A 25,350-nucleotide genomic window follows, 5' to 3' on the forward strand; every position below is an offset into this window, starting at 1 on the left:
AATCAAGAGTGAATGAACAGAAATTCATCACTTAGTTCCAGGCAGTGGTCTCATCAGGTAATTCCTGAGGAGAAGTGGGGAAGCCGCTGCTCCTGCATTTGTTGGTGTTGATTTGTTGATGTTTTGGTGGCTTTCTGGCCGTGGAAGTGCAGTGTTGTTCAGTTGCTGGGGAGTCATTGCTGAGAGTGACCTGCTGCCGCTTTGGGAGGGGCATGAACTACCTGGGCAGCTCCACCCTTCTAGGCCAGCCAGATACCACCCAAAATTAGAAGGCTGTGCTGGGGAAGGAGCAGGATCATCCTGGCCCTGATGTCCTGGGTGAGCTGTGGAGAGTGGTCACTCTCAGGGCTGTGCTGTGGGAGGAATGCAGGCCACAAAGCATTTCTCTACCTGCCAGAGAGGGGTGCCTACCAGAGTGGGATGTGGTCCAAAGGAAAGGTTCTTGTTGGTGCCAAAGCAAAGGTTTTTGTGTTTCTGAAGAAGGAAACTTTGTATTTTAAGAGTAATTCTTAGCAGACGTGTGATGGAAAGTTGAGCTGAATAAATTAAGTCAAAAACTAATTCACTGGATTGTTTCCTCCAGTGACTTTTTTTTTTTTTTTTTTGGTAGAGTTGTTCAGCTGTGCAATGCATTCAACTGAGTCAAACCCTTTGCTTTTCCTACCCCACCTGAAGCTGCACTCTTGCTTCAAGAGTGTAAAGGAATGTCCTGGCTTTGATTCCTCATTACATGTCAGAGGAGGCCAAGGGGAGTGGCTTTCTTCAGCCTTGAGATGAGAAACTCGGGGGAGCCCTCACTGCTGTCCCCAGCTCTTGCACCCCAGTGAGAAGCAGCAGCAGCAGCTCTGCTTGTCCCTGGGAGGGGCCAGTCCTGGCACCTGAGTCCCAGAGTGGCACAGAGGAAAAGGGAGGGGCAGCAGGTGAGGACAGATCCCACAGGTGTGGGGTAGGGAGGCTGGCTGCTGCCGGGTACTGGGGAAATAGGGCAAGGACGGGCCAGGAGTGATCTCCTTGTGCTGGTCTCGGTCTCACACCTCTGGTGTTTGGGTCAGCCTTCATGTGTGCTCTCTTCCTTCAGACTCAAAGAATGGGTTTTCCCAGATGTGGGAGATAATCAAGAAGTTCTACCCTAAAGGGCAAGGGGAAGGAAAAACATTCCTTGCAAGGTCACAGAGACTGTGTTTGCTTTTATTAAAATTGTCGTTGGTTCTTAATTGCCCTTATGGAACATTAGCTTTGAAATTTCCTGCAGAATCGACTGCGTGTAAATCACATTGTTCAATCAAACTTTTGACCTTTTCAAACATACATTGTGACGTGCCAGGACACTAAGTATTTCAGACTGCAGATTTATATCGTGAAGCTATCCCCTGTGGCTAAAACATTTTCTGTCATCTAAGGGTGTGTATGGCAACTATTCAGTTAGCCCACAGAGTCTTTTTTTCAGCAAGTCTTTCATTTTTCCCATTTATTAATACCTTAAATGAGCATAGAAACCAGCTGGCTGAGTAAGCTGGGTTCCAGCAGAAGGTGTTTCAAAGTGACTTTAGGACACTTGTTTCCAGATGAAGTACCTCTAACATAATTTTTTTAAAAGCTGTCAGTTAACTATACAGTGGAATAAAAGCTAAGTGGAATAAAATTAAAATAAACAACAGTGTAATTTTAAGATGGTCAGAGAGGGGTAGCCAGGAGTCACAAGTACCAAGTCTAGATGAGTGATTTTCAGCCTGTAGCCTGCAGATCCCTCTGGTAGCTCCCTCTGTGAGATCTATGAGAAGAGATTGGGGGAATCAGGGATGGATATGCTTGTTAAAGCAGCAGACTGCTGCACAGGAGAGTAAACATCTGGAAGAGTGAGGTAAGAGGGGAAAATTCACCATGGCATGTTTTGGGAGAGGCAGACTGGGCAGCAGTGCCCTGCTGTGCAGATGAGCTGTTCTGCTGGGGCCTGAGATGCTCCATCAGCCTGTGAGGTCTGCCTCCACGTTTTGGAAAATGTATAGGGCTCTCTGCTTTCTGTGTTATTGTGTGGTGCAAACAGGTTTGGAGGGATTGCCATCTCCATGGCAAACACTTGAAAAAATGCAAACTGTGTGTTCTTTATGGGTGCACTGGAATGAGGCATTTAAGGTAGCAGGTTTCTTCCTGCTTCTGGCCTTCCAAATCAACAACACTGTTTTATAACCACTGCCACTTGGGCAAGTTACACAAGATGTCTGTCACATAAGATGTCAGAACATGTTCCACTCTCCTCCTTGAGTTAGTCCCCGTTTAACTTTTTATATCTTTTTCACAATAGAAGAAATATCTACAAGCACCTACTTTTGACAAATCTAACGTAACTCATGTTGACATCCTCTCTTGTTGCTGTCAAAGTCTTTTGTGAAACTGATTTAAGGCTTTATAGGGAATTGAATAGCTTCCTGTGAGGACAGGAAAGAAGAAATCTCCTACTATTTGGAATATGTGACAAATTCACACTGGGTTCTTTGTATAATCAGGCTTTCATCTACATCCTCACATGAGCCAAAAAAAATTTTTGCAAGGAGTTTTTAAGGTAAATTCTGAACTGACATTTTTTGGTGATCAGAAATGAAACAAGTCTCCAGTGACACTTTCGGAAGATTTTCTTTAGTGGCACAGTCTGCTTCTAAATTTGTTTCGTAAGACTTACAGCTGAGTTGCTGGTCTTGCATAGGAACATGGGTTTTCATTTTTTAAATGTCTTGTTGCATGGGAGCATTCAGAGTGAATATGCTTCTGTGTGCTCTGCAAGGAATTGCATTAGGACTAAAAGGTCTGCTGGTAAAATTTTTTATAACATGCTGAGGAGCAAATTATTTATCAAAGGTCAGGGACCCTGAAGTTGCCTTGCCTGTGGAGGATAGATTGGTTCTGGTTGAAATAAAGCTCACTGACAAAAGTCTTGTGAAGCCTGCAGGAAAGCAGAGCCGTGTGTTGGGAGACCCTGGCACAGGCTGGGGCTCTGCAGCTGCACAGGGGCCGGAGCCAGCGCTCCTCACATTTGGGTTTGTGCACAATTCTCCAAGGGGCAAAAGGCTTGGAGTCTTCCGACTTCACATTGGTCAATTGGAGCATAAAATTCCCTCAGAAGACAACGGAGAGCAAAAAGAATTGGGAGAAATTATAAAGGTTGCCACATAGGCAAAAAAAGCTTCTGAGTACTTTTTTTGTCTGGCATTCTGCAATAAATTTTGGGTTGGGGGGATATGTAGCTCCAGTCAGTGTGGATATAGAACCCAATCATGCTGGCTTCTCCTTGGCATCCCTTCTGAAAAATTTACCTATTCATCCCATATCTGGATGCTTTGGGTTTCTGAATTTCTGAGTTCACATGAAAAATTCAAAGGCAAAGTTGGGTACAGGAGACAATGGCAAGGTATGTTTCTTCTGGAATACTGGTTCTGGGTTTCTTCTGGAATACTGGTTCTCACCACATTTGTACATAAATCTGAATTCTCCCCACTGCATATGATACAAAAATACCAACCGTGAAGTAAAAGACATTCAGTAAAAGCTAGTTCTTGGCAAGCTATTGATTCATAGTCATGCCTTGGTTTTGGTGGAAACGAGTGTTTGGCATCTTGCAATACCATTTACGTGCTCACTTCAAACATGTGTCATTACAGTTGGTCTGTACAAGAATCCATAATTATTTTTTTCTTTTGGAGAAATTGTACCAATATGTGTTCTGCTTGTTTTCTTAAAGGAAATTTCATCTGGATTCAGGGCGCTTGTTGGCCAACTTTTATTTTTGAGGTTGGCCAAAGTATAGAGGAGCTGCTGGAGTTTGTAAAAGCTTAATCGTGATTATTTAAAGCAGGAAAGGTTACTCAGTAGGGTTTAATTCTAAATAAGAGCATGATCAGGTCTTACATTCTTAAGACTTATTTTTAGTATGACTCTGATTGATGCTGAGTAAATACACTGCACTGCAGAACTCAACTCAATTCTTCCCCTCACATTTTTATGATCTCTGGAGTTTTAGAAAATATTAGAATAAAATTTTCTGTGGGAAACAATAATGATTTTTTTTTACTACCCTTTTTCTCCACTGTACTTTGGGGTTTTTTGGCTCAGAAATGTTTATATTTTGGAGGGTTGTGAATCCTCAAGTCAGCCATTTTTACAAATGGAGTGTGTGATGTTTAGCAGCTACCACTGCTGGTATCTCTATAAACCAAACTGGTGCTATAGAAGACCAAATGTAGGCGTCTAACTTGGCAAGCTGGGAGATGTGCTATTTATACTGGACTTTCTTGTTTCCTCTGTGACTTAATGTACCCAACCAACAAACCCTATATTGAGCTTTTGCTCCATCAGAAGTTACAGTGAATTTAATCCCAATTCAAATCAAGTTCTCACAAAGTCTGAATTCCCATATTAATATATTTTGGCATTAGCCTAAAGGTACTTGACAATGTAAAGCATGCATATAAATGACTGTTTATATCTCTCTTTTAATGTTTGTGAATTTGAATAATTCCACATTTAGTTCACTTGTACTCTGTTTGTATTATTTACTTGTGATTTTAAATAGCATTAAGAAAAAAAAGAAAAAAAAAATTTATAGTGAAGTAAGAATCTTGGCCTCTAAAATTTTGCCAGAAAATAGAGTCTATTTTTAGATTGGCGAATCCATTCCATTTTTATATTCTTATATATCTTTTGAGAGAATATATTCTCAGAATCCATAGAGATGAGATTTGAAGTTAGTTATTCAGCGATACTCAGATGTTTTAGTTTCCTTATTAAATTCATTTTTTATTTCTCACTTAAATTATTTGTTCTCAACTCTAGAGCTGTAACAACTTCTAAACACATTGAACAAATGAGGGAAGTTGCAAAGATCTTTTAGAACCTATTAAGCTATCTTTGTATATTGCAATGCTTTTATATCAGAAATCAAAATCTTAGCCAACACCTCTTTTTGTTGTTGTTTTTTTTTGCCCAAGAGAATCTCCTGAAATGAGTAGGACAATTTTGCAGACAGCTGAATGGCTGATTCCAGCATTCCCTGTGTTAGCAGATATAGGGCAGACTTTGAAAGGGTTTCTTCTTAGTTTTACTGGAGCTTGAGGCAGAAGGGAGTTCAAGTCTTGTCTGAGCATCTACTTTGTCTTGAGGTGAAGAATGGAAAAGCTGACAGTGACTGATTTTTGTAAGAATTCTTTAACAGGCGGAAAAATAGGGGGGAAAGAGAAAAGCATTTGAAAGAAAGGTGAGTATTTGTGATTTCTCATAGTTTTAACAAAGGAGAAAAACTGCTTCTTCAGAAAATTGGAAGTGACAGGCTCTGAACTTATTTTTAGTGTTGTGAGAAAGGGCAGTGAAGGAGCAGGATCACAGTTCCTCTGTGGTCTTTCTTTCAATTCTTAGTTTTTGCATTCACTGTTTTTTCAGCTTAATTTAAGACTAATGAATAGCTAGATCTATCAATTCCTTGTAACATTTCTAGTTTTCCCATTTTGGTGTTCCCTCCAGCATTCCAAGGGCCTTCATTGTTATCCATTCCCCATTCAATCTCTTTCCTTACTACCCTGTGGTTCAAAAAAGCATCCCCTGTTATATACTTCCTTTTTTTCCCCACGTTTTGTGTCTCCTCCTCTTCCTCCTGTTTTTTGACAGTATGTTGAGAGCTTGGGTAAAAGTTTAAATTTCAATTCATATTTTAATGAATGTTAGTATAGTAAATTTTCTTCAGTTTTAATGTGCAGGCCTGCTTTAGAAGGATCTAACATCTTCAAAACACGATTATTGATTGTCTTTGCAAATGTTGCCTTGCAGTGACACTTGTCAGAATTCCCTTGCCTGGTACAAAATAAATGATAGAAGTTGGTTAAGCCAGCATCCACTTTTTTACTTTAAGCTGGCTTTTTTGGTACAAGGTGGTGTCCATATCATTTGTCACACAAACCTCTGCTTAGCAGAAGCAGGAGGAAAATAGTGTTGAGTGCAATTTACACTTTGTGCTAACCTGTGGAGTAAAGCAGTGTTTTGCATCATCTACAGCTAGTGCTAAACTTTATTATTGTGCCAGCAGTTCATTGTGTGTCCTTGCTGATATTGATGATCCTTGTTCCAGGCAGACACGACGGAAGCCAGAGGCGCCCGCAGTCACGTATGCAACATATCGGGGTTCTGCAAGGATCAGGCAGCTCCTCAGGAACCAGTCCGGAACTGGAAAAGGAGAAAAAAGTCCTGAGAACAGAAATGCTTCAACAGTCAAAGGAAATGGAGAGGTCCAGACAACTCTGTCTGTGAAATCAGGATGCCTAATAGAAGAAAATGGAAGAGATGAGGGTAACGATCACCAGGATGATGCAGTGTTAAATTCTTCTGCAGTTAGAGTGGGAAGCAAACAGTTTGGTAAAGCTCAGCATTGCTTGGGCAGAAGTAAACATGAAAGAACTGCAAAGGCCACAGCTTCATCCACTGAATCATGTCATGAGTTACACTTAAGAAATGCACCTGCGTTAGCTGCAACAAAAGTTAAAAGGACATTTTCACTAGATTCATTATTGCCATTTAGTGGTAGGAACAGTGGGATCCTAAGCAATTCCACTTCCCAGAGTACTCATTCCCTTCAAGTCAGTTCTGCAAATGACTTGTTTGGAGAAGAAGATGGACTGCCAGGAGAAGCAGAAACTCTATTTCAGACAGGCAAAAATGCTACTTCTAACTTTGATAAAGAAAATTATTGTAGTAAAGCAGGTAATAAAAAGTCCCCAAAAGAAATACAGGATAATTGTTTGCATTCACCCAAGTCAAAAAGAAAGACAGTTAATGAAGAACTGCAGGAGGAGAAGGGAGAATTTTGCTGCAATCATCAAGTGAATAATCACTCAGAGCAAACATTGGATGTCCAGAGGCTTCATTTCAGTACCACTACATTTCAGCAGAAAGCAGATCAGCACACCAGGAGTGACAATAAGGATGGTGATCCAGGAAATGGTGATACACAGAAAATTGTCACAGCTGTGGACAGAGAGGAAAATCCACAGAACTCTCCTGCTATTGTTCTTTTCCCTTTTAATGAACAAGTACCTACTTCACTCAGCATGGAATCCAAAGGAGGAAAGTGCTTGGCCACAGGCAATCTAACTGCCTCAGTGTCATTTATTGGACATGATGAAGACACAGCCATGGGCAGGGGGACTTGTAGTGAAGAACTGAGTGGGTCAGGGAAAGCAGTGCTCATACAAAATGGTCATGGGCTGATCCACGTGGAGAATTCCAAAGATACTGCCACGCAGCAGACTGGTTTTCCTTGTCCAGGAAAGGAGAGTGAGGAAACAATGAAGGCTTTGTCTGAGGCTGCAGTGGAAAACCTTGCCAGTGTGTCACCTTGTGCACATGGGTGTCAAAGTGTGAAAACACATTTTGATGGGCTGACAGTGCTTCCAACCCACGAGTCTACCTCTATGATCACTCTTCATTCTGCCTTGAGATCTGAAGGAAAGCCTTTGAGCAGCCATTCTGCTTTCACCTGTGAAAATGATGATGTAGACCTAATTTCTGAATCTCCACCTGCTTCTGAAAGCAGGTGCATTAATTTTTCTTCCAAGAAGGAAAACAGCAATAAACTTGGGCTATCACCCACAGTAATTGATTCTTCATCTGCCAAACAAGGAAAAATGCTGCCTTCTGCCACTAGCTCTGAAAATGGCCAGATTGCTGCTTCTGAAAAAGACAGCTCTATTTTTCCAGCTGCAGAGTCTGGGAGAATAATCCCTGTGAACAGGATGACAGAGAGGCCACCTTGCTCAGGAGACCTGAGAACTTTGTGCCCAGCAAATTCTCTGGAACCTGAGATTACTCCTCCTGTGCTTGATAGCTGTGCTGATGGAGTAGGTGCAGAGGTTGTTTGCATCTCCAGGCCCACTTCTCCTCCTCTGGTATCCAGAGAAGCCTCCAACCTTCCTGTTTCTGCCTTGCAGATATCCAGCACTGCTCAGGGGAACAGTAATTCTTCCAGTCACAGAGCAAGTGATGGGACAGATGAGGCCTTCTGCACACAACAGGCTGACAGCAGTGTCCTGGCAGAGGCAGTGCCATCACCCATCTGTCCCTTGATACCTTTGGAAACTGCATCTGAGTCAGCCCATTCTGAGACTGTCTGCAGGGATGCTGTGGGACAGGTAATTCTTGGTGCTTCTGCTCCTTTGGAAGCCCCTTCTGGCCAAAAAGCTGCTGCACCTGCCCAGGCAAATGGTCTCTGTTCTGGGAAAGGACAAGAATGTTCTTCTTTCCCAGATGCTGCTGTTTTGCTGAAGAAAGCTGAAGAAATTGTGGACTTGGTTTTACACTTGGCTACAGAAGAAATAATAGCAAAAGAAGGCTTTGGTGCCTGCCAGTTTTGTGGCAGCAAGGATGGTTTAATAAATATGGATATTACAAATTATCAGAAGGCTGAGAGTGTACAGCTGGCAGCAGGAGAAATCCAGTCAGCTGTGCAGTCATTAAAAGATTTTAATGAGCCCGGTGGAGGAGGCTCGTGTTCATTTACAGGAAATGAAAGAGTGGATACAAATAATCAAGATAAAAAGATACTCTCTTCCATTCCTGGTAAAATTGACCTTCATAGGGCACTAGAACTAAAAGCAAAAGAAACAGTTGATGGGGTCATTAACTCAGCCATACAAAAACTGACCTCCAGTCAGCAGCAACGCCCTGAGAGGAAAAGGCTTTCTGGAAATGTTCAGCCCAAACCTGAGGCTGAAATACCAAAGGCTTTAAGTCTGGATGTGAGGCTTCCTGCCAACGCTCAGGAACCAACAGAGATGGTTGAAACTCAGACTGTAGCTGTAAACTGTGAAAAGGCAGATTGCTCAGGTCCTCCTTTGCTTCCACATTGTATGGAAAATGGCATCAGTTGGCCTCAGAAAGATGAAAATGTAGCAAGTAATGCAATTACTCCTCAAACAAATGGATTTCTTCCCTCTGGCAGTTTTGCAAGGCCAGAATCAGATCTTCTGACACCAGCAAAAGAGAGGCACAATGCAAGGGTGTGTGACCATCTGGCTGCAGCAGAAATGTGTGGCAAAGTATCAGCAGTAAGTAGAAAATCTGATGGAACTTTACATTTTATAGATAGAGATGCTGCTGTGGCTGAAGGAACACTTTTGCCATTGCAGTTAAAAGGTTCAAGCAATAATACAAATATGCCAGAGTCCACACTGCTGCCAGCTGCAAATGTTAATTTGTCATCTTTTATGTGTGGTGAAGAATGTATCAGCCTGCAGAGTGACTCCAAAGATAAAAGCAGCCCTCAGATGTCTCTGGAAAGCAATGCAGAGGACAGTCTGCACAAACACTGTGGGAAAGAGGCTGCAGAGGAAGTACCTGTACAAGCAGAAGCAACCTTACAAAATTCCGAGGCAGTGGAGAGTGAAGAGGAACTAGCAGAAGGGGCAAATACTGGAGCAGAGGTTAATGCTGGGTTAGATACACAGTTAGATACACTGAGATTTGAGTCCAAGGTGCCTGAATCGTCTGTTCCTGGAGAGGCCAGTGAAGGGAAACACTGCTTCAACACAGTCTTTGTTCAAAGTAATGGGACTCTGAAGCTGGCACAAATCAAGGGTCAAGACATGGAGAGAAATGATCAACTTGAAGAAAATGGCCTGGACTGCAGCAATGGCATGAAGGAACCAACAGAACTTTTGGGCTCTTCTCCCATAATTGAACAGTGGGAAAACAGTTCTTTTACCATCATTTACGAAGGTGCTCTTCAAACTGACAACAAATCTCTCTCAACTGATGAGATGCAAACTGGTTCTCTTTCTCCTTCTGATTTGCCTTCAGATAACACAGATGATCTAAGGCGTGCTGGAGCAAGGAACGGGCAGGAGTCAGGGTGTCTGTTTGGGCAGGACAGCAAGGTGAGCGCAGCAGCCGAGAGCCGCGGCTCCGAGTCCTTCCTGAGCGTGGAGGCCAAGCGCTACAGGGTTTATCCTTTCTCTCTGTCCCCCATCTATGAGGATGACAGCTCCCAGGAGGATGTGCTGTCCACGGACGTGTCCCCAGAGAGCCGTGCTGGGGGAGCCTCCAAAGACAGCTCTGAGCACACTTCTGTGCTCTCCCTCCTCCAGTCGGTGTCCGAGCGCTTGCAGTTCACTGCCCGCTTCAGCCAGGAGGAGGAGGATGAGGAGGAAGGGGTGGAGGAAGAGGAGGAGGAAGAGCCTTCATATGAGGAAGATATTCTTGATGTTGAGAGAGAAGACAACTGCCTTTCCAGTCAGTGCAGAGGGAATTTTAACGCAACCCCTCAATCAAATGACCAAAGTAGATTTTTTCTTGAACAATCATTTCTTCTTTCAAAAGAGCAGCTTGACTCACAGGAGCAAACAGAACAGTTTCCAGATGTGTCTTCTCCCAGTCAGACACCTTGTAACCCAGTTCCAGAGAAAGCTGATGCTGCTGTAACACAGCCTCCTACAAGTGTGTACTACCAGTACTTGAAATCTGCCAGAAAAGGCTCTTCTGAAAAGGGGACCAGGTTTGGAAGCTTTCTTCAGGATATGCTGCAGCCAAAGAATCACTGGTTTCAAGACAACACCGTGCTAAAACTGGGAGAACTGTCAGCGGTAAGATGTCATGTCACATGATGTTTATAATCAAAGTGATTAGCCCAGATTCAAAGTTCCTGCCTCCCTATCCTCCTTGCTACCTTTTAATTAAGTTTTTGTCATAAAAAGTTTTTATCAGAAGTTATTAGGCTTTTTTCTCATAGTTTTAAAAAAAAGTGTTCTGATAAATTTTAAAAGATAACAGTCTTGGTTCAGCACAGGTGAAAGTGATTTAACTGTAAAACAGAATATGTGAACAGAAGGTAAAATAGGGAAATATACATAATAAAAAGTCTCTATAATAGCACAAGACAGACTTCTCCATGTTAAGGACATTTCAACCTGAAGGTGATGGAATTGCCTTTTATATAAAAATTGTTCTTTTACTTCTTTCACTTCTGAGATTAATAGAGTTGTCTTGTCCAAAAAATGTATAAATATCAGCTTACTGTGCTCTTTGATTGTTTCATCACAGTGTCTTCTACAAACTATAGCTCGGTTAGCAAGTAGGTAACATAGCTGCTTCCATAGATTAGGATTTCTTTTTTTAGTTTGCTTAAAGCAATGGCAAATGAGGGTATGGAAAGAGTTCTTCTCCTGTTTAGAATCTGAAAGTGCCACACAGACCAAGTGTGTAACTGAAGAAGTCTTTCCACCATGTTGGGAATACTCCAGCCTGTGTTAGATGTGTCTTTTGTTCTTTCCTCTGTTAAGAAATGCAGTCTATTGTTTGCTGGGAAGGGGTTAATACATTTGTAAAGGTTATAACTTACATAACAGCTCTTCCTTTCTAGCACATGCTGCTTTCTGCTGATTGACCCTGTTAAATAATTTGCACCAGCTCTGAATGGCAGTGAAAGAAATCTTGGGTTTTTTTTTCTATTAAAGGCAGTTGTGTACATGTATAGGAATAGTGGACCCAGAATAATCTGCCTGTGCTTTGTGCCACTGTTGTAGCTGTTAATAGTTGTTTGCCATGTCCTTTTAATTTCAGAACATCATTGACAGAGCAAATCTCAAATACAACCCAAGACCAGGGAAGGTAAGCAGAGTTTGTGCCACATAAATCAATATGATACATGGAACAATTTGTCATACTGTAATTTTTGAAAAGAAAGCATCTGAAGTTGTTAGTCTAATTTTATGTATTTTTATGTATTAATAGCATGTACTTCCCCATGCTAGCAGTGAGAATATATTATTTAAAATCCTGCCACTAGTAATTTTACTGTCTTTCTCAGCAATTGTTTTCATTGAATAGAGTGTTTCATAAAGGAAGAAACTGTGCAGCCTCTCAGTTGGGTGGGCACAAATTGCAAGCAAAAAAATAACTGTGCTCTGTGTTGAAATGGGCCCTCATTTGCATGCATTGTGTATTGTTTCAGATGATTATTTATGATACTTGTGGCAACAAAAGTAAACAAGAAGTTCATTCAGATGTGCTAGATGCCTCATCATGGATCTTTCCCATTGGAACAGTACTTAGGATAATTAGAGGATGGTAAGAAATCCAGGTCATATTTAAATAGTCTTTCCAAAAGACTGCCTGTGTGTTCCTCTTGTGTTTTTATTTCTTTTATTTATGACACATGTCCCATCTGCAGTAGTGTCTTTTTCTTGCTTTATAATTAGACTGAAACCAGTGAAAAATCATAAAACAAAGTTTTAAATGCTGCACTAAAAAAAAAAAATATTGTTTCTCCTGGGAGCTAGCTTCAAACAGGACGTTTCTAATAGAGCCTCAAGTGAGTTTAGAGCTCTTGCCTGAAGTGCTGAGCCAGTGCAGCCATAATCATGACTAGAAATATGTGAATTGAAAAAAAAAAGGTGGATTTTTGCAGTTCAGTTTCATTATACAGTAGGTGTTGTAAAATGACCATCAAATGAACATTCTCAGCTGCTGGTTTCAATGTGGCATTGAAAGGAGTGTGGCTACAGAAGGATATATACAAGGACCTTTAGGTTTGCAAGTGTTCCTCAGTTTGCTTTGGGAAGCTGGGGCCAGGTCTGTGTCAGATTTAATTGGTGAGCCTTACAGGGAATGTTTCTGACTGTCAGCCATGTATGTCACATTTATGCAGTTTTCAGGCAGCCTTGTGTGGTTGTGCATACATTTCTTTCACATCCTAAGGAATTCTGAATGCCATTATTAGTATGTTTTCTGCCTTTTATAGTGTCTGCCTGAACAGGACACATTTTGATGTGACAGTTAGTATATTTGGCCTGGTAAAATAAGGCTGCTCATTCACATTGTAGTTTAGCTGCATTTTTATTTTATATTTTATTCTGGAGAAGAACTGTATATTTTACTTTTCAATACCAAAGTGAATACTGAGGGACAGCATAAGAAAGATGTGATATTTGTTTTGGTAAGAAGAGCTTTTTCCTGGGCTTTCCATCAGATATGCTCTACCAGCAATGACTCAGTTAATTTTATCATAATTGCAGTTGGATTTTTTATGAGAAACCAAAGTTCCAAGGTCGAAGACATGTACTAGAAGAAGGAGAAGCTGTGCTGGATCACCTTTGGGATCTCCCAGGCATAAAACATCATCAAAGAAACCTCACAGTTGGTTCCATCAAACACGTAACAAAGGTACAGACTTTCTCCACAATATTCTCACATGCATAATTGATTTGTTGGTCACACTGGTGTATTACCAGCAATGACAGTGTGTGTGTCATGTTCCTGACTTTATCCACATTTGCTGTGACTCAGTTTTTTCACTTTCTAGGTGATAAATTCCAGGGCTTTTGCTGCTAAATTTCCCTTTCTTCCTGAGTTACTGAGCAGGTGGATTATTTTTCTTTGCCACCACCCTCATGTGACACAGGCTCCCCTGCTTTTAGATGTTTACCTATCCACTTATTTGAAATTAAATTGAATCAATTCATTTTTTGGAAGAAGTTTTTATCTTAAGCTGTCTGCTGTGTCTGTATGGCATCTGCTTCAGTAGTAGTTGGGTTTCCAATCCTGTTTGTACAGTGTAGCCTCCACAAACTGCTGCCATTCCCTCTACAGCTTTTGTGCCATCTGTAGAATCTGCACGTAGACCAGTGTACACCTACAGCATGTAGCTCTGCCTACAGCCATCAGTTTAGAAGGCTTTTTGTTGAAGAGATAAGAATCAAATATCTAAAACTAAATATAATGCATCCATTGTTATTCACTGAATGAGGAATATATTTTCCAGATCTTGTGATTTAAGAAGACTTAGTGGTCTCGTTGTTCAGTGCAACATTCCAGTTGCTCACAGGGCAGTGGCCTTTGCTGTGACTGGATTATCATTTGTATCACAATGTGAAAGATTTTCAGTAAAGTGGTTTCTCTGTTTTCTGCTGGTATAGAGGTCATTTTAAAATTGATAACTTTTTTGTCATCAGTACAGGGGCATATTGTCATAACAATTAGAAATGCTTTTTCATTCGCTTAAAAAACTTAGAAATTAATTAATTCAAAAGAGGCTAACTGAAGGCAAGAATAATTAAGTTAACATTATTTGAGCTAAACATATTAAAAACCTTTGATCAATACGCAATATGAATGTTGATCAATAATATGGAAGACAACTAAATAAATGAAAGTATTCCACAGTAACAGCCAAGGGAAGCTGGATGGGTCTTGGTTATGAAAGAAGACTCTTGGATAGGAAAGATACTTGTTTAACTTCATCATGCTTGATAAAAACCTTTGCAGTACAGCTAAATAGCTTTGACTTTTGTTCTCCCAGTCTGTGGTTCATTTATGTAGAACACAGATGGAAAGCTTTGTTACTTTACACTTGTTCAGTAATCAACACTTTCCTCGTGTAAATGAAACCTTTAGCAGGTGTGGTTGGTGAGTTTAGTGCCCTCACCAGCCAGGTTTTGTCTTCTACACCTTGATTCATGAAGGCATCTCTACTTTTTTAGGTTGTTTTTTAGCTGCTGTGGAACTGCTTTTGGAAGGTCATTTCCCAAATTTATTTATTTTTCTGGAAAATATAGGCTTTGTTTTTATTTGACAAATAGCGGATTCTTTTTCAGGCAGCTCGTGTGTGTGTGTTTTACTGCCTTTTCTTTTTCATAGGCTGTCAGTGTCTTTTCTCCAGGGTAGTTTGGCCATACTGGCTCTGTGTCCAGGTTGTTTGACTTGTCTTCCAATTTTTCAAGTAGTTTTTCAATGGTCTTTGTTTAATGGCTGCTCAGTTGATGTGAGTTAACAGATTTGAACATGGACTAAATATTTGAGAAGAAAACAGCTTGCCAATAAGAGGAGAAACAGTTTTGTACTAAGGAAACTGTAGGAGGTACATTTTTTTTTTACTAGCATATTGTCTGAAGAACAGTCTGCCAGTAGCTTTGTGCTCTTGATTTGGCTTCAAGCCTCCCCAAAAAGCAGAGATTCTGTTAAATTTTTGGTTAGCTTGTGGCCTGGCTAACCATGGATGTGCATTAGGTGTATCCATGTGTATTTAATTTCAAGAAAATTGTGGGGAGGAGATTCCAAAGAAACAGATTGTGCAACCAGTAAAATGAAGACCTGTCTGAAATGATGTGGAGATTGATCTCCTCAAAGTCTGCCTGCACGCCCAGGTTGGTGCAGCTCCTGCAGCACAGTCTGTTTAGCTAGGTCATTTCTCTGGCCTACTGTAAACACATATTTTTGCTTTTTTGCACGTTGGGCTTTTTTCCTTTCTGAAACCCAGAGTGCTACATATTTTGTTCCCAAAAACAAGGGCTAAGAAGAGTTCCTGTCACCTCCATTCTGGAATAGTCTTGTGAACCATTATTTTGCAAGGTGGCAAGGGATCTGAAACAGCATTTTATAATCACTGTCAGCAAGATGGTTAGGCAGGGATTACCTGGATTCCTTGTGGAGTCTCCTTAAGCAAAGCTCTTTGTAATGGGATTGTTCACACTATTACAGGAAGGGTGTGTTTCTTTTGCTGTGTGGTTTTTCTGGTGAAAAGAAGCTAATAATTTAAGCAGGGACTTTGTCAGATGCCATAGGAAGACACTCAGCAGCTTCAGATAGTCTCACTTGCTGGCTGGTTCTTTACAGGACAGTAATCATTTATTTCCTTTGTATGATTTCATTTGCCACCCCTGCTAAGTTCTGTAGCAGGGTTTGGTGGTGGTGAGTGGTAGCAAGAGTGGTACAGTGCTGGAGCACTGGGAGCAAGAATTATGAATGGGTAAAAAAGCCTGAAGGACCAACAGGTCAAAAAAACAACAACAAAAAAAACCACCTCCAGAAGCAGATAGCATCCTAAAGACAAAATGTGTATTTAAAGTAAAATGGTGTCTAGACATTACAAAGCAATCATGTTAATACCAGAACTAATTAGGCCTGGTTTTCAATAGTCTCTTCTCTCATCCTTGTTTTGGCATTTCCCTTAAGAAGCCAGACTTCAGTCATTCTTTGTCCTGCTGTTGACACAGATCTACCCCAGTTAAACAGGCTGATTTGATCACCTCAGCTGACAGATCCAAGAAGTCTCAACAGTGCTGAGTTTATTTAGCCCTGCTGGAGCTGTTAGGGCTGTAATCCTAGATCCAGAGGAAGGATAATCAACCAAGAGCACCTTGAGGGGGTCAAAGGCTTTTTTTGGTCTGTCATTTCTGCTGGACCTCTTGGTCAGGCTAGAAAAATGTCAGAGATGCCACTGAAGAGGAATATGTAGTGCTAAAGGCTTAAGGGTTGTGTTAATCCTCTTCAGAAGGAGCTTTCCCCTTTCTGCTGAGGGCCATGTTACTCTTCTGGAGGTGTCTGTAGGTGTTCCACTGCTTTGTAGACATCCCAGCTCCCTAAAGCCCACGAGGGAAGCACAGGCATTCCAGGATGACTGCGTGGAGGCTGCAGGAGGATACCACAGAGTAAGGCAGGCAGAGAGGGATGCCTGGAGGCTGTGATCTACCTGAGCATTTGCTGGTTGTGTGTTAGCACTGGAAATGAGCACAGCTGCCTAATGTGTTTGCCCTGCTTTTGGTTCTGGTTCTGCCTGATGTGTCTGTAGGACAATGAGCGTGTGAGTTTGGACTGCTTGTGATGGGGGGTGGCTTTAGGGAGAAACCTTCCAGTTTGGGATCTGGGCTGGAATACTGTGGTAGCAGTTTTGCATGATAATAGTTGTGCATGTGTGTATCTTATTTCCAAATCTTGACTCCTTGCAGATGGCAGGGCTTTAGACTGAAGGGTCTCCACCTGACTGCTGTCATATTTGTATGGTTTTCGTTTTGTTTCTAAAGATGGTGGCTTCATTGGGAATGTTAAAGGAGCCTCTGAAAGTTATGAGGGCTGTTAAATATGCTCGGGCAAATATGAACATGCTGGGGGCCAATATTTACCAAGCTAAATTTGCATGCTTTAATTGTATAGATTAATGGCATGGCACAGTAATAATAAATGTTACCATTCTCTGCGGTCTGTGCATCAGTACAGGTAAATTGAACTCCTTATTTTAGTCAAAATGTGTATTTGTGACTTTAAAAAAATGTGCTTAGAAAATATGATATACTTCTTGCTCGACCATGTTACCGCCTTTAAAAATAAATATTTGAATTGGTTTTGATGAAAACCTTAGTTAATTGTGTGACACTTTATGAAAGAAATTTGTGGACTTAATGTAGAACACACACAAAAATACAATCACTATGAGTAGAGGTTTTTTATTGCTTTCAAAATCTGACTGGAGAGAGGTGGTGATAAATAGGAGAGACTTTAATATGAGTGTTTGTGCTTTACCTCCCCTGGCACATTTGTCATCTCTTGAGCTGGAGACTGCCTCTTGAGCTTCAGAGTCAGGAGAGCAGACTTGAAAAGAGCTTACAGACTGCCTCTTGCCAATCTTAAATGAAAAACAATTAAAATTAAGCATACTCCATCTCCTCTTCTGTCTGGGCCCTCAGGCAGATACTTTTATTTTGCTACTTGTCTAGTCTTGTAGATACTTAGTTTCAGAATTTCTCTGAAGCCATTAGGAGTCTGGCATCATTATTTGTGGAATTCTTCTAGGTGCAACTTCAATTTTTTGAATCAAGCTTTATTACTGAATTTATGAATTTCAGCCTTCTTACATATCAGATATTTTTAGAAAAAAACCCACAAACTTCAAGTATTTCTCAACTTTGATTTAGTAAGATACATACACGTGTGAGAACTATGGGGCAATTTTATTTTTTTTTTAATCCTGTCTAGCAATGCGCTTAGAATTGAGGAATGGAGTTCCTTAGCATGTTCCCATAAAGCAGCATTGTACTTAAAAGTCTTTTTTCCTGGTTTCTCTGGGTTTGTTAATCTGAAAACAAAAATTCCGGTGTTGCAGTTTCTGCTCTAAAAACAAAGAGTGAGCATTGTTTGTAAGGTACAATGCAGAGGAAACGTGACTGTGCAGGAGGGAGAGTTGCCAAGGCAGTCTTACTGTGTTACCTCAGGTCTCGGGAGGAAAGTGAAACAATATCCTCAAGTGCATCCATTCTAATTGCCACACTTAGTGCTGACAGTTCAATAGCTAATGAAAAATGCCGTGAACAAGAAGTGGGATGTCGCCCCATGAAAACCCCACTAAAAACCCACGTGCAAAAGGAGAGCACTGCAGGTGCTGTCACAAGATGAGGAGCTGTAACTTCCAGGGCTTTTGTGCCCTGTTGCTGGGTTTCCCTGCAAGCTCTTGTGTTCTTCCTTTCAGAAACCACAGTCCTTGCAGGATCTGTGTCACAGTGTGCCCCTCCTGGCTCCTCCCCAAATCCAGAAATTGGGTGCTTCCCTGGGGACACCTTCAGAGACCACCACTCATCCCTCTTCTCTAGCACACATGAAAGGGGCATCTTCCCCAGCCACGTTAGGATTTTGGGAATCTTTATATGCTGTTCAAGCCCTCTATTTTAAAGCAAATGGGCTTGTGGGTGAGGAGGAGAAGGGGAAGTGTTCTGGGAGGTTGTGGCTGAGAAGTGAAGTTTTCCAGCTGCGCACGTGAGCTGCCTTCCATTGGTCTGGAACACCTTGCTGAAACAGGGATTTGCAGATCCTCGTTGGTTCAGGGTGTGCTTGAGTGCTGGGGAACAAAGTGTTAGCAATGCTTGTTATATAAATACTGCAAAATGAGGGTGGCTCAATAAAATCCCTGCAAATTCTAGAGTGGAGCATGTGGTCAACAGGTTGCTCTCCTGTAGTATCTCTTAGTAGTAAACCTCCAGCAATGAAATTTCCTGTTACCTGTGTGGTAACAGGAAAATTGCTAAAGTGCCTACTTAACAGAATAGATGTTTTTAATACTGATCTTTTTTTTCTTCTTCGTCTAAAATGCTGCAGATTTATTTAGCACAACAAAAACATTGAACTCGTATGGCTTGATACTGTAGTTGCATTCTGCATTACAGAACTTAATTGTTGTGGAGGGGCAGAGGTGGGAATGTAATGGATATTTCTGGAAAGTTTTAGGTAATGGAAGCATCATGTGTGTGATAGAAGCCTTGCCTTTTAGAAAAGAAGTCAATCTTATAAAGTTGTTCAGTCCTTTGGTTGGAGAATATTTAAACTGGCCTTTATGCAAGTAGCCTGACAGCAATAAATTTCTTCTTTGAAAATTAGTGGGAGCTGGAAATTTACCTCCCTTGGCTTTTCTAAAAATTCCAGCCTCCATTTTAAAAAGAATAAAACCCTTCCATCATATGAAGGCTGGAGAAGGGTGAGAAGATGGGGCAAAAAAGGGAATGTTTGGAGGCAGAGTCTGCAAGTGTGGATAAACATTACCCTTTGGTTTGTTTCCACAGGACTGTGGCATTCCAGAGGTGGAGTTCTGCCTGGCAGCTGGTAGTACAGAGGGATTTCCCATCTGCATACAGGGAGCAGCTGCCAATTTAGAAGAGCTGGATGTTGAGAAAAACCCTTGTATAAGAGTCAGATCAGGAGTGTAAGTACTGAACCTTTTTAGCAGCATTTTGCCAGCAGGTAGAAGAGTAATATCAGGGGATGAAAATCAGTCAGTAACATGAACAATATTTGGGGGGTTTTGCCAGAAATTAGTAAACATACATTTAATATTCCCAGCCCTATGTGTCAGCATTGTGTTCTGTGGGCTCCTAGTTTGAAGGCATTTTTTCCTAGTTGCTGGCAGACCTCTTCAGTAATTCCATATTTGAGTAGCTTTATAAATAAAGGAAGCAACTCAGCTATAATTAGCTTTTATTTCATTGGAGAACAGATACTTCTCCTGAGTCACCCACCCTGTTACAACCATAATACTGTGGCTGAGCACCAGAATATGAGTGTTACATCGCCCAAGCATTTCTCAAGCTACAGCCAGATCCTGACATTCTGGAGGGAGGTGATGCAGTATGACACAGGCCCCTGGGCAGCCCAGAACTTCCTGTATTGAGCAGAATGGGCTGTTGTTCCCTGGGCCAAAACATCACAGTTCCTGAAGTCTGGGAGTTGTGTGGCTCTTCCCATAAGTAATTGCAGGATGACAGCAGCTCTTCTATTACAAGTCTTGCCTTTCCACATGAGCCAAGCCTTCCTTCCCACTATCTCACAGTAAGTCTGTGAAGCCTGGGGTTGTGAAGGACTTATAAACAGAGTCTTGTCTTAGTTTTGACAAAACTTGGGTGTTTTAAGAAAGTAATTTTCTGTGTGGCTTTATGCCTCTTGCTCCATTCCTTGTGTGGTCTCCTAAACCTGTGTCCAGCTTCTACATTCAACTTTTTTTTATCTGATTTAGAGCAGTCTGAAGGACTCCCAGCAATTCGAATCCTCATGTCAAAATTACAATAGCTTTCCAAAAGATTATTGTAAATAATCATACTTTAATAACTTCCACTGAAAAAAATTATATGGGACTGATATAAGAAGCCTTTTAATTCATAAGGTGGTAATCTTAGGTAAAATTCAATGGAAACATCTCATCCTCAGTACTGACTGTTTTTGTATACACATAGAGTAGCAAGCTGGCTTTTTTGAGTGAACAAATTGGTAATTTTCTTCTCTTTCAGTTATATTTAGCTTGGACTAAGAAGTATTTGAGATCTTCCTAGCAGTGATGTTGCCAGCATATTTAAATACAGTTTTGTTTTGATGTGCCATCTCAAACATTATCTAGCTCTTATGAGTACAAAAGGAAAATAATTTTAATAAGATCTTTGTATTTGGAATGTAATTGATGAACTGATTGAGTCATTTGTCCTTACTGTTGTAGATGGCTTGCTTATTCAGACTTGAGTTACAAGGGAGAGATGACGATTTTGGAAGAATGTGATTCACCACCTGAAATTCCTTCAGCAGATGTAAAATCTCTGCGTCCCTTAAGAATGGTGAGGACTTCACAATTCCCTGATAATCCCCTGTGTGCCCTCCTTTTTTTATTGTTGCTTCCCAGATGTTTTGACCTAAATACAGCTTGGGCTCTGATGTTCATTCTGGGTTAATCCTCCGTGGTGTGCTTGCTTTGGTCACCGTGGCTTGTCAGGCTTCTGCACCCTCAGCATCTTCCTGGGAACTCCTGTTGTTGGGAGGAGGCCTGATAATACAGAAAGGCTCTTCATTTTATTGCGCCCAACGCCAATTAATTAACAAGAAAGCCCTTCTGAAGTTTTTTATTTTATTTTTTTCAGTTAGGGTCTACTGGGAATGGAAGACCAGATAAGGACTTTATTACCCAGTAGTATTTCTCTGCACACAAATCTGGAGAGGTGCAGCTGGTTTTTGTGTTGACAGACAGCACTTGGATCTGCATGTGAAGAGATGGGAAGGGTTATAACACAAATTTTACTGTGTACATAGCAAGCCTACAGAGAGACAGTTTAAAAGCCATAAAGGAATAAGACCTAATGGTTTCTCTTTAGTCACTCAAGTGAGGTCAGTCTCTTATTCCCTCACAGAGCATCATTCACTCACATTTCCACAGAAGATGCATTTGTTGTATTTGCTCTTTGACCATAAACATAAATATGTCAGACTCTATTTTCTCTCTCTCCTGCTGTTTCCTCTTTTTTTCTAGTGTTGCACCATTGTGCTATAGAAATTTGTAATGCATACAACAAAGCTTTAAAAGTTAATTTCAAAAATTGGTCAATATCAATTAGTTTAAAAACATTTGCTGTAGAATTCTAGGCCATGAAGGGATACTTTGAAATTGCTGGCAGTCTGAGGTTTGTCAGTGCACTGATTTGTTTGTAGGTCAGGTTTATAGTGTGCCTGGCCTTTTGAAATCTATGGTAAGCATTGAAAGTGGTGAATATAATTGCAAAGACTTCATGCTCTGATAGTACTGTAAAACACATGTCAGAATGGAACTTGAGGTTTAATATAAATAACTAATTTTCCTCTCATCTGTTTTTAGGGTGGACTAAAGGTGCAAATGCCAATGAATGTCAAGGTAAGCACAGAGGGCACTCAGAATGAAATATAAGCACATTGGGAATATGAAATCTTCATACAAGCTGCTTTCCTTTTGTTTAGTGTGTGATCTTTGATAACTATTCAGTGCTTGCTGGTGAAGAAAAATTCCTTAATGCTGTCAAGTTCACTTAGTGTTTGATGAGGTGTAAAAGTACCAGCAGTTTGTTTTTCACTTACTAGCAAAGTGTGAATTTGCTATAAAATGAGTTTTTCTGACTTGACACATTAGTCACTGTAATGATAAAGGGATTGGGGGTGATTTTCCCATTTAACATACTGAGTTTAAAAAGAAAAGGAGAGGAAGGGAGGAAGAGAACAGGAATAGTTCCCTTCCATGCTAGCCCTTATTCCAGTACAACAGTTGTGAGTGAGACCATGATCCTTCTGTGATTTGAGGAGCTGAAAGCTGATCCAAAACTACTGCTGCTTTTTTTTTTTTCTCCTCCTTTTTCTACAAAAGCTTTTGCTTTAGGTAACTTTTAATTATACAAATACATGCATGACTTGGGTGTTTTTCTAATAAATGCTGCAACAGATACAAATATTGTTAATAGCTGATCTGTGTGATTCAGCAGATAAGGAACTTGAAGGGGCTGTTAACTGCAGTCATGAAAAATAACTTCAGCAAAGTACAGGGAGAAGCTTCTTGTCTGCTTTTGAAAGATTAAGCTCAACATCATGTTTTCTAGATAATAATATATGAGAAAACCCACTTTGGAGGATGGTCCAAAGAGTTTTCAGAAAACATCTCTTCTGTCCCAGCCCTGTTTGGTAGTGAGGAGGAGTTTCAGGAAATTGGATCACTACGTGTAATTGGTGGAGTGTGAGTATATTTCACTTTTATATTTATTTATTTTAAAATAGGGAAGCATAAACTAAATGCTTAAAAGTGCTAACTAAGGGATGATTGTAGTCTTCACAGGTAGAACTTTTTGAAAAGAGGGGAGTGTATATTTCTTTTATTATCAGCTCTTTAGTTACCAGCCTCCAAAGCTAAATGAGTGAAAGGTGTGAAGTCAGTGTTTGCCATTTGGATGCCAATAAATTAGGCTGCTTTGTTCACACAGAGCTTTAATTTGTATTGATTTATATTTCTGATAGTCTCTACTTAATTTGCTGAAATGACCTTGGGTAGATCAGTCTTCAGTTTGACATTTTAATACTTCTGAAACCTACAAACTGTTTTATTGTCTTAATGGTTTTCCTCTGCCAGCTGTTGCATGTTATCTGGCATTGGGAATGTGCTGTTATTTCCATTAATTGAGGCACTGGATGGATTCTGTGTTGTCCTGCCTCTCCCTGTGTCACACTCACACAGAGGACTGTGTCACACCTGTGTCACAGGTGGATGCTCTGAGGTAAACTCAGCACCACCCACCAACCCCTCATGTTGTTCTTTCACCCTCTCCCAACAGGACAGGACTGCCTGAGAGCAGGCAGGATGGTTGCTTTTGCCAAAGATGTCAGTAATAAAACAGTTTTCAGAAAATCTTGCTTTTGTTTCATAAGGGATTTTCCACTTCAGCATAAGGATGGAATAACATAGATCCTTTCAGGCTGCTGTCAGAATTTTATGAGCACTAAATTCAAAACAAACTTAATTGTTCACACTCAGATAATCTATTCAGAAGTGCATTGTGTGTTCACTATCTGGGAAGCCTCAGATTATTAAAAATCATTGTTCTGTCTGTTGTGGCAGCTTTTATTTTTAGTGCTGTGGTAACATAAACAGCTGAATAAATGTAAACCAAATGGTCCTAAAAGTAAAGCTATCTCTGCCTGCCAAATTTCACTGCCAACAGAATTTGTACAGCAATTCTAATATTTACAAGGGAGCTTTATGAAAGAAATGCTGACAAGAAAAAAGGTGGGGGAAGCAAATTTTTTAGTTGATGTCCATTAGAGATTTGAAGTTGATATGGAAACACCTTCTTTTAACAGACCCTTATCTATTTATTCAAAATATTTTGAAAATTTCTATTTGTTTACTGCTAAAACATATTTCATATACAATATGGTTTATATCTTCAATTTGCTTGTCCGTTTATATGTATACAGTTTTAGATTAAAGCAAAAAAAATATAAACAGGCAAAATCTCGTTCTGCTGAAATCTGTTAATTTTGTCACCATCTCCAGCAAAGGCGTAGGGTCTCATCATTTATTATCACACTGAAGAGATCCACTGCTTCTGTATTTATCACTGAAAGTTTGGGCATTCAGCTGCATCCTGGGCTCTGTGGTACCAAATACTGCTGTTGGGAATGTGGCTGGCTGAGAGGAGGCATTACATAAATCGGCTATTGTTGGATAAAGAATCACATGGCAGGATTTTGATCCACAAAGAACACTTCATGGGTGCCTGTTGTGACTCCAAACAAGCATTGCTTTGTTAATTGGCTGGGTTTGTCATACTCATTTTAGTGGTTTTGGGGGGTTCTCTTCTCCCTTTTTTTTTTTGTTAGAGAAAATCATGTGTGCAGTTGTTTTGCCTTTACTGACTTGGCTTTTCTTTTGTTGTGGGGCTGCCACAGATGGGTTGCCTATGACAAGGAACGTTACAAAGGCCGTCAGTTCTTGCTGGAGGAGGGGGAGTATGAGGACAGATGCTCCTGGGGGGGAAGTGACAGTGCCCTGCTCTCCTTCCGCTTCCTTCAGGCTGTAAGTACTCACATGCCTTTCTCACAGATTATCCCAGCTCTGTCCATAAAGAGCCAGGTTATTCTTTGTAGTGATCCAGCTGTCTTGGGTTGGGCATTCCATCTTTTGTGTTCATCCTCATTCCCTTCCTACTGGCTGAAAGCTAGACTGCACTAAGGAGGAAGCAGGTTCTAAAGAGTCTTTGTGAAGCTCATACAGAAATTGTATCATGCAGAATTCCTTGTCTACCCTGCCAGATTTTCCAAGCACCTCACTCCCGTACCTCAAGCTATTTGAATCTCTCAAATGGAATTTTCTTAAAAGCATAATGTGCCTGAGTGTACAGAGTAGTTCTTGATTAAAACAAAAATAGCTTTTCAATGCAGCAGCTGTTGCAAGCCTTAAAACAGCATTACCCTCTGTCTGTGATTTTTCTGCCAGAAAATTCTGGCAGCAAAAATAATCATGGTAAAAAAATCCCTGCTACTAAAATGTGCTTAGTGGAGGCAAGGATGAAATAATAGTAAAAACTATTTGTAAGAGTCTGCTATTGGAGGCAAAGTTAGACTTTTTAGCAATGGGGAAACATGGGGTTAGAACTTCTTTATAATTTCCTTTGTTTTGAGTTGGATTTTTTGTTTGTTTGTATAAGTGTTTGAAGGTATTTTTATTATAATGGCAACTCTGTGAACATTAAATACAGCTGCAAAGAATAAGTTCTTCTGAGACTAAGATTGTTC

General features: G+C 40.6%; 1 protein-coding gene across 4 annotated transcripts in view; it reads left to right on the top strand.

Moving 5' to 3' along the window:
- CRYBG3 (crystallin beta-gamma domain containing 3) overlaps positions 1–25,350 on the top strand; it is an 87,034-nt gene that overhangs the window by 31,265 nt on the left and 30,419 nt on the right. For all 4 annotated transcript variants that reach the window (XR_009420522.1, XR_009420523.1, XM_059493739.1 and 1 more), the window contains exons 4-12: positions 6,110–10,613; positions 11,590–11,637; positions 11,981–12,096; positions 13,044–13,191; positions 19,350–19,489; positions 20,771–20,885; positions 21,914–21,949; positions 22,662–22,795; positions 24,505–24,631. Coding sequence is in view for 2 of the 4 variants with exons in the window: in XM_059493739.1 (XP_059349722.1) it covers positions 6,110–10,613; positions 11,590–11,637; positions 11,981–12,096; positions 13,044–13,191; positions 19,350–19,489; positions 20,771–20,885; positions 21,914–21,949; positions 22,662–22,795; positions 24,505–24,631 (5,368 nt within the window). In the remaining 2 variants the exon portion in view is untranslated. The remainder of the gene's footprint in view (positions 1–6,109; positions 10,614–11,589; positions 11,638–11,980; positions 12,097–13,043; positions 13,192–19,349; positions 19,490–20,770; positions 20,886–21,913; positions 21,950–22,661; positions 22,796–24,504; positions 24,632–25,350) is intronic.

Source organism: Ammospiza nelsoni, chromosome 2, assembly GCF_027579445.1.
Source record: "Ammospiza nelsoni isolate bAmmNel1 chromosome 2, bAmmNel1.pri, whole genome shotgun sequence".
Taxonomy (NCBI): Eukaryota; Metazoa; Chordata; class Aves; order Passeriformes; family Passerellidae; genus Ammospiza; species Ammospiza nelsoni.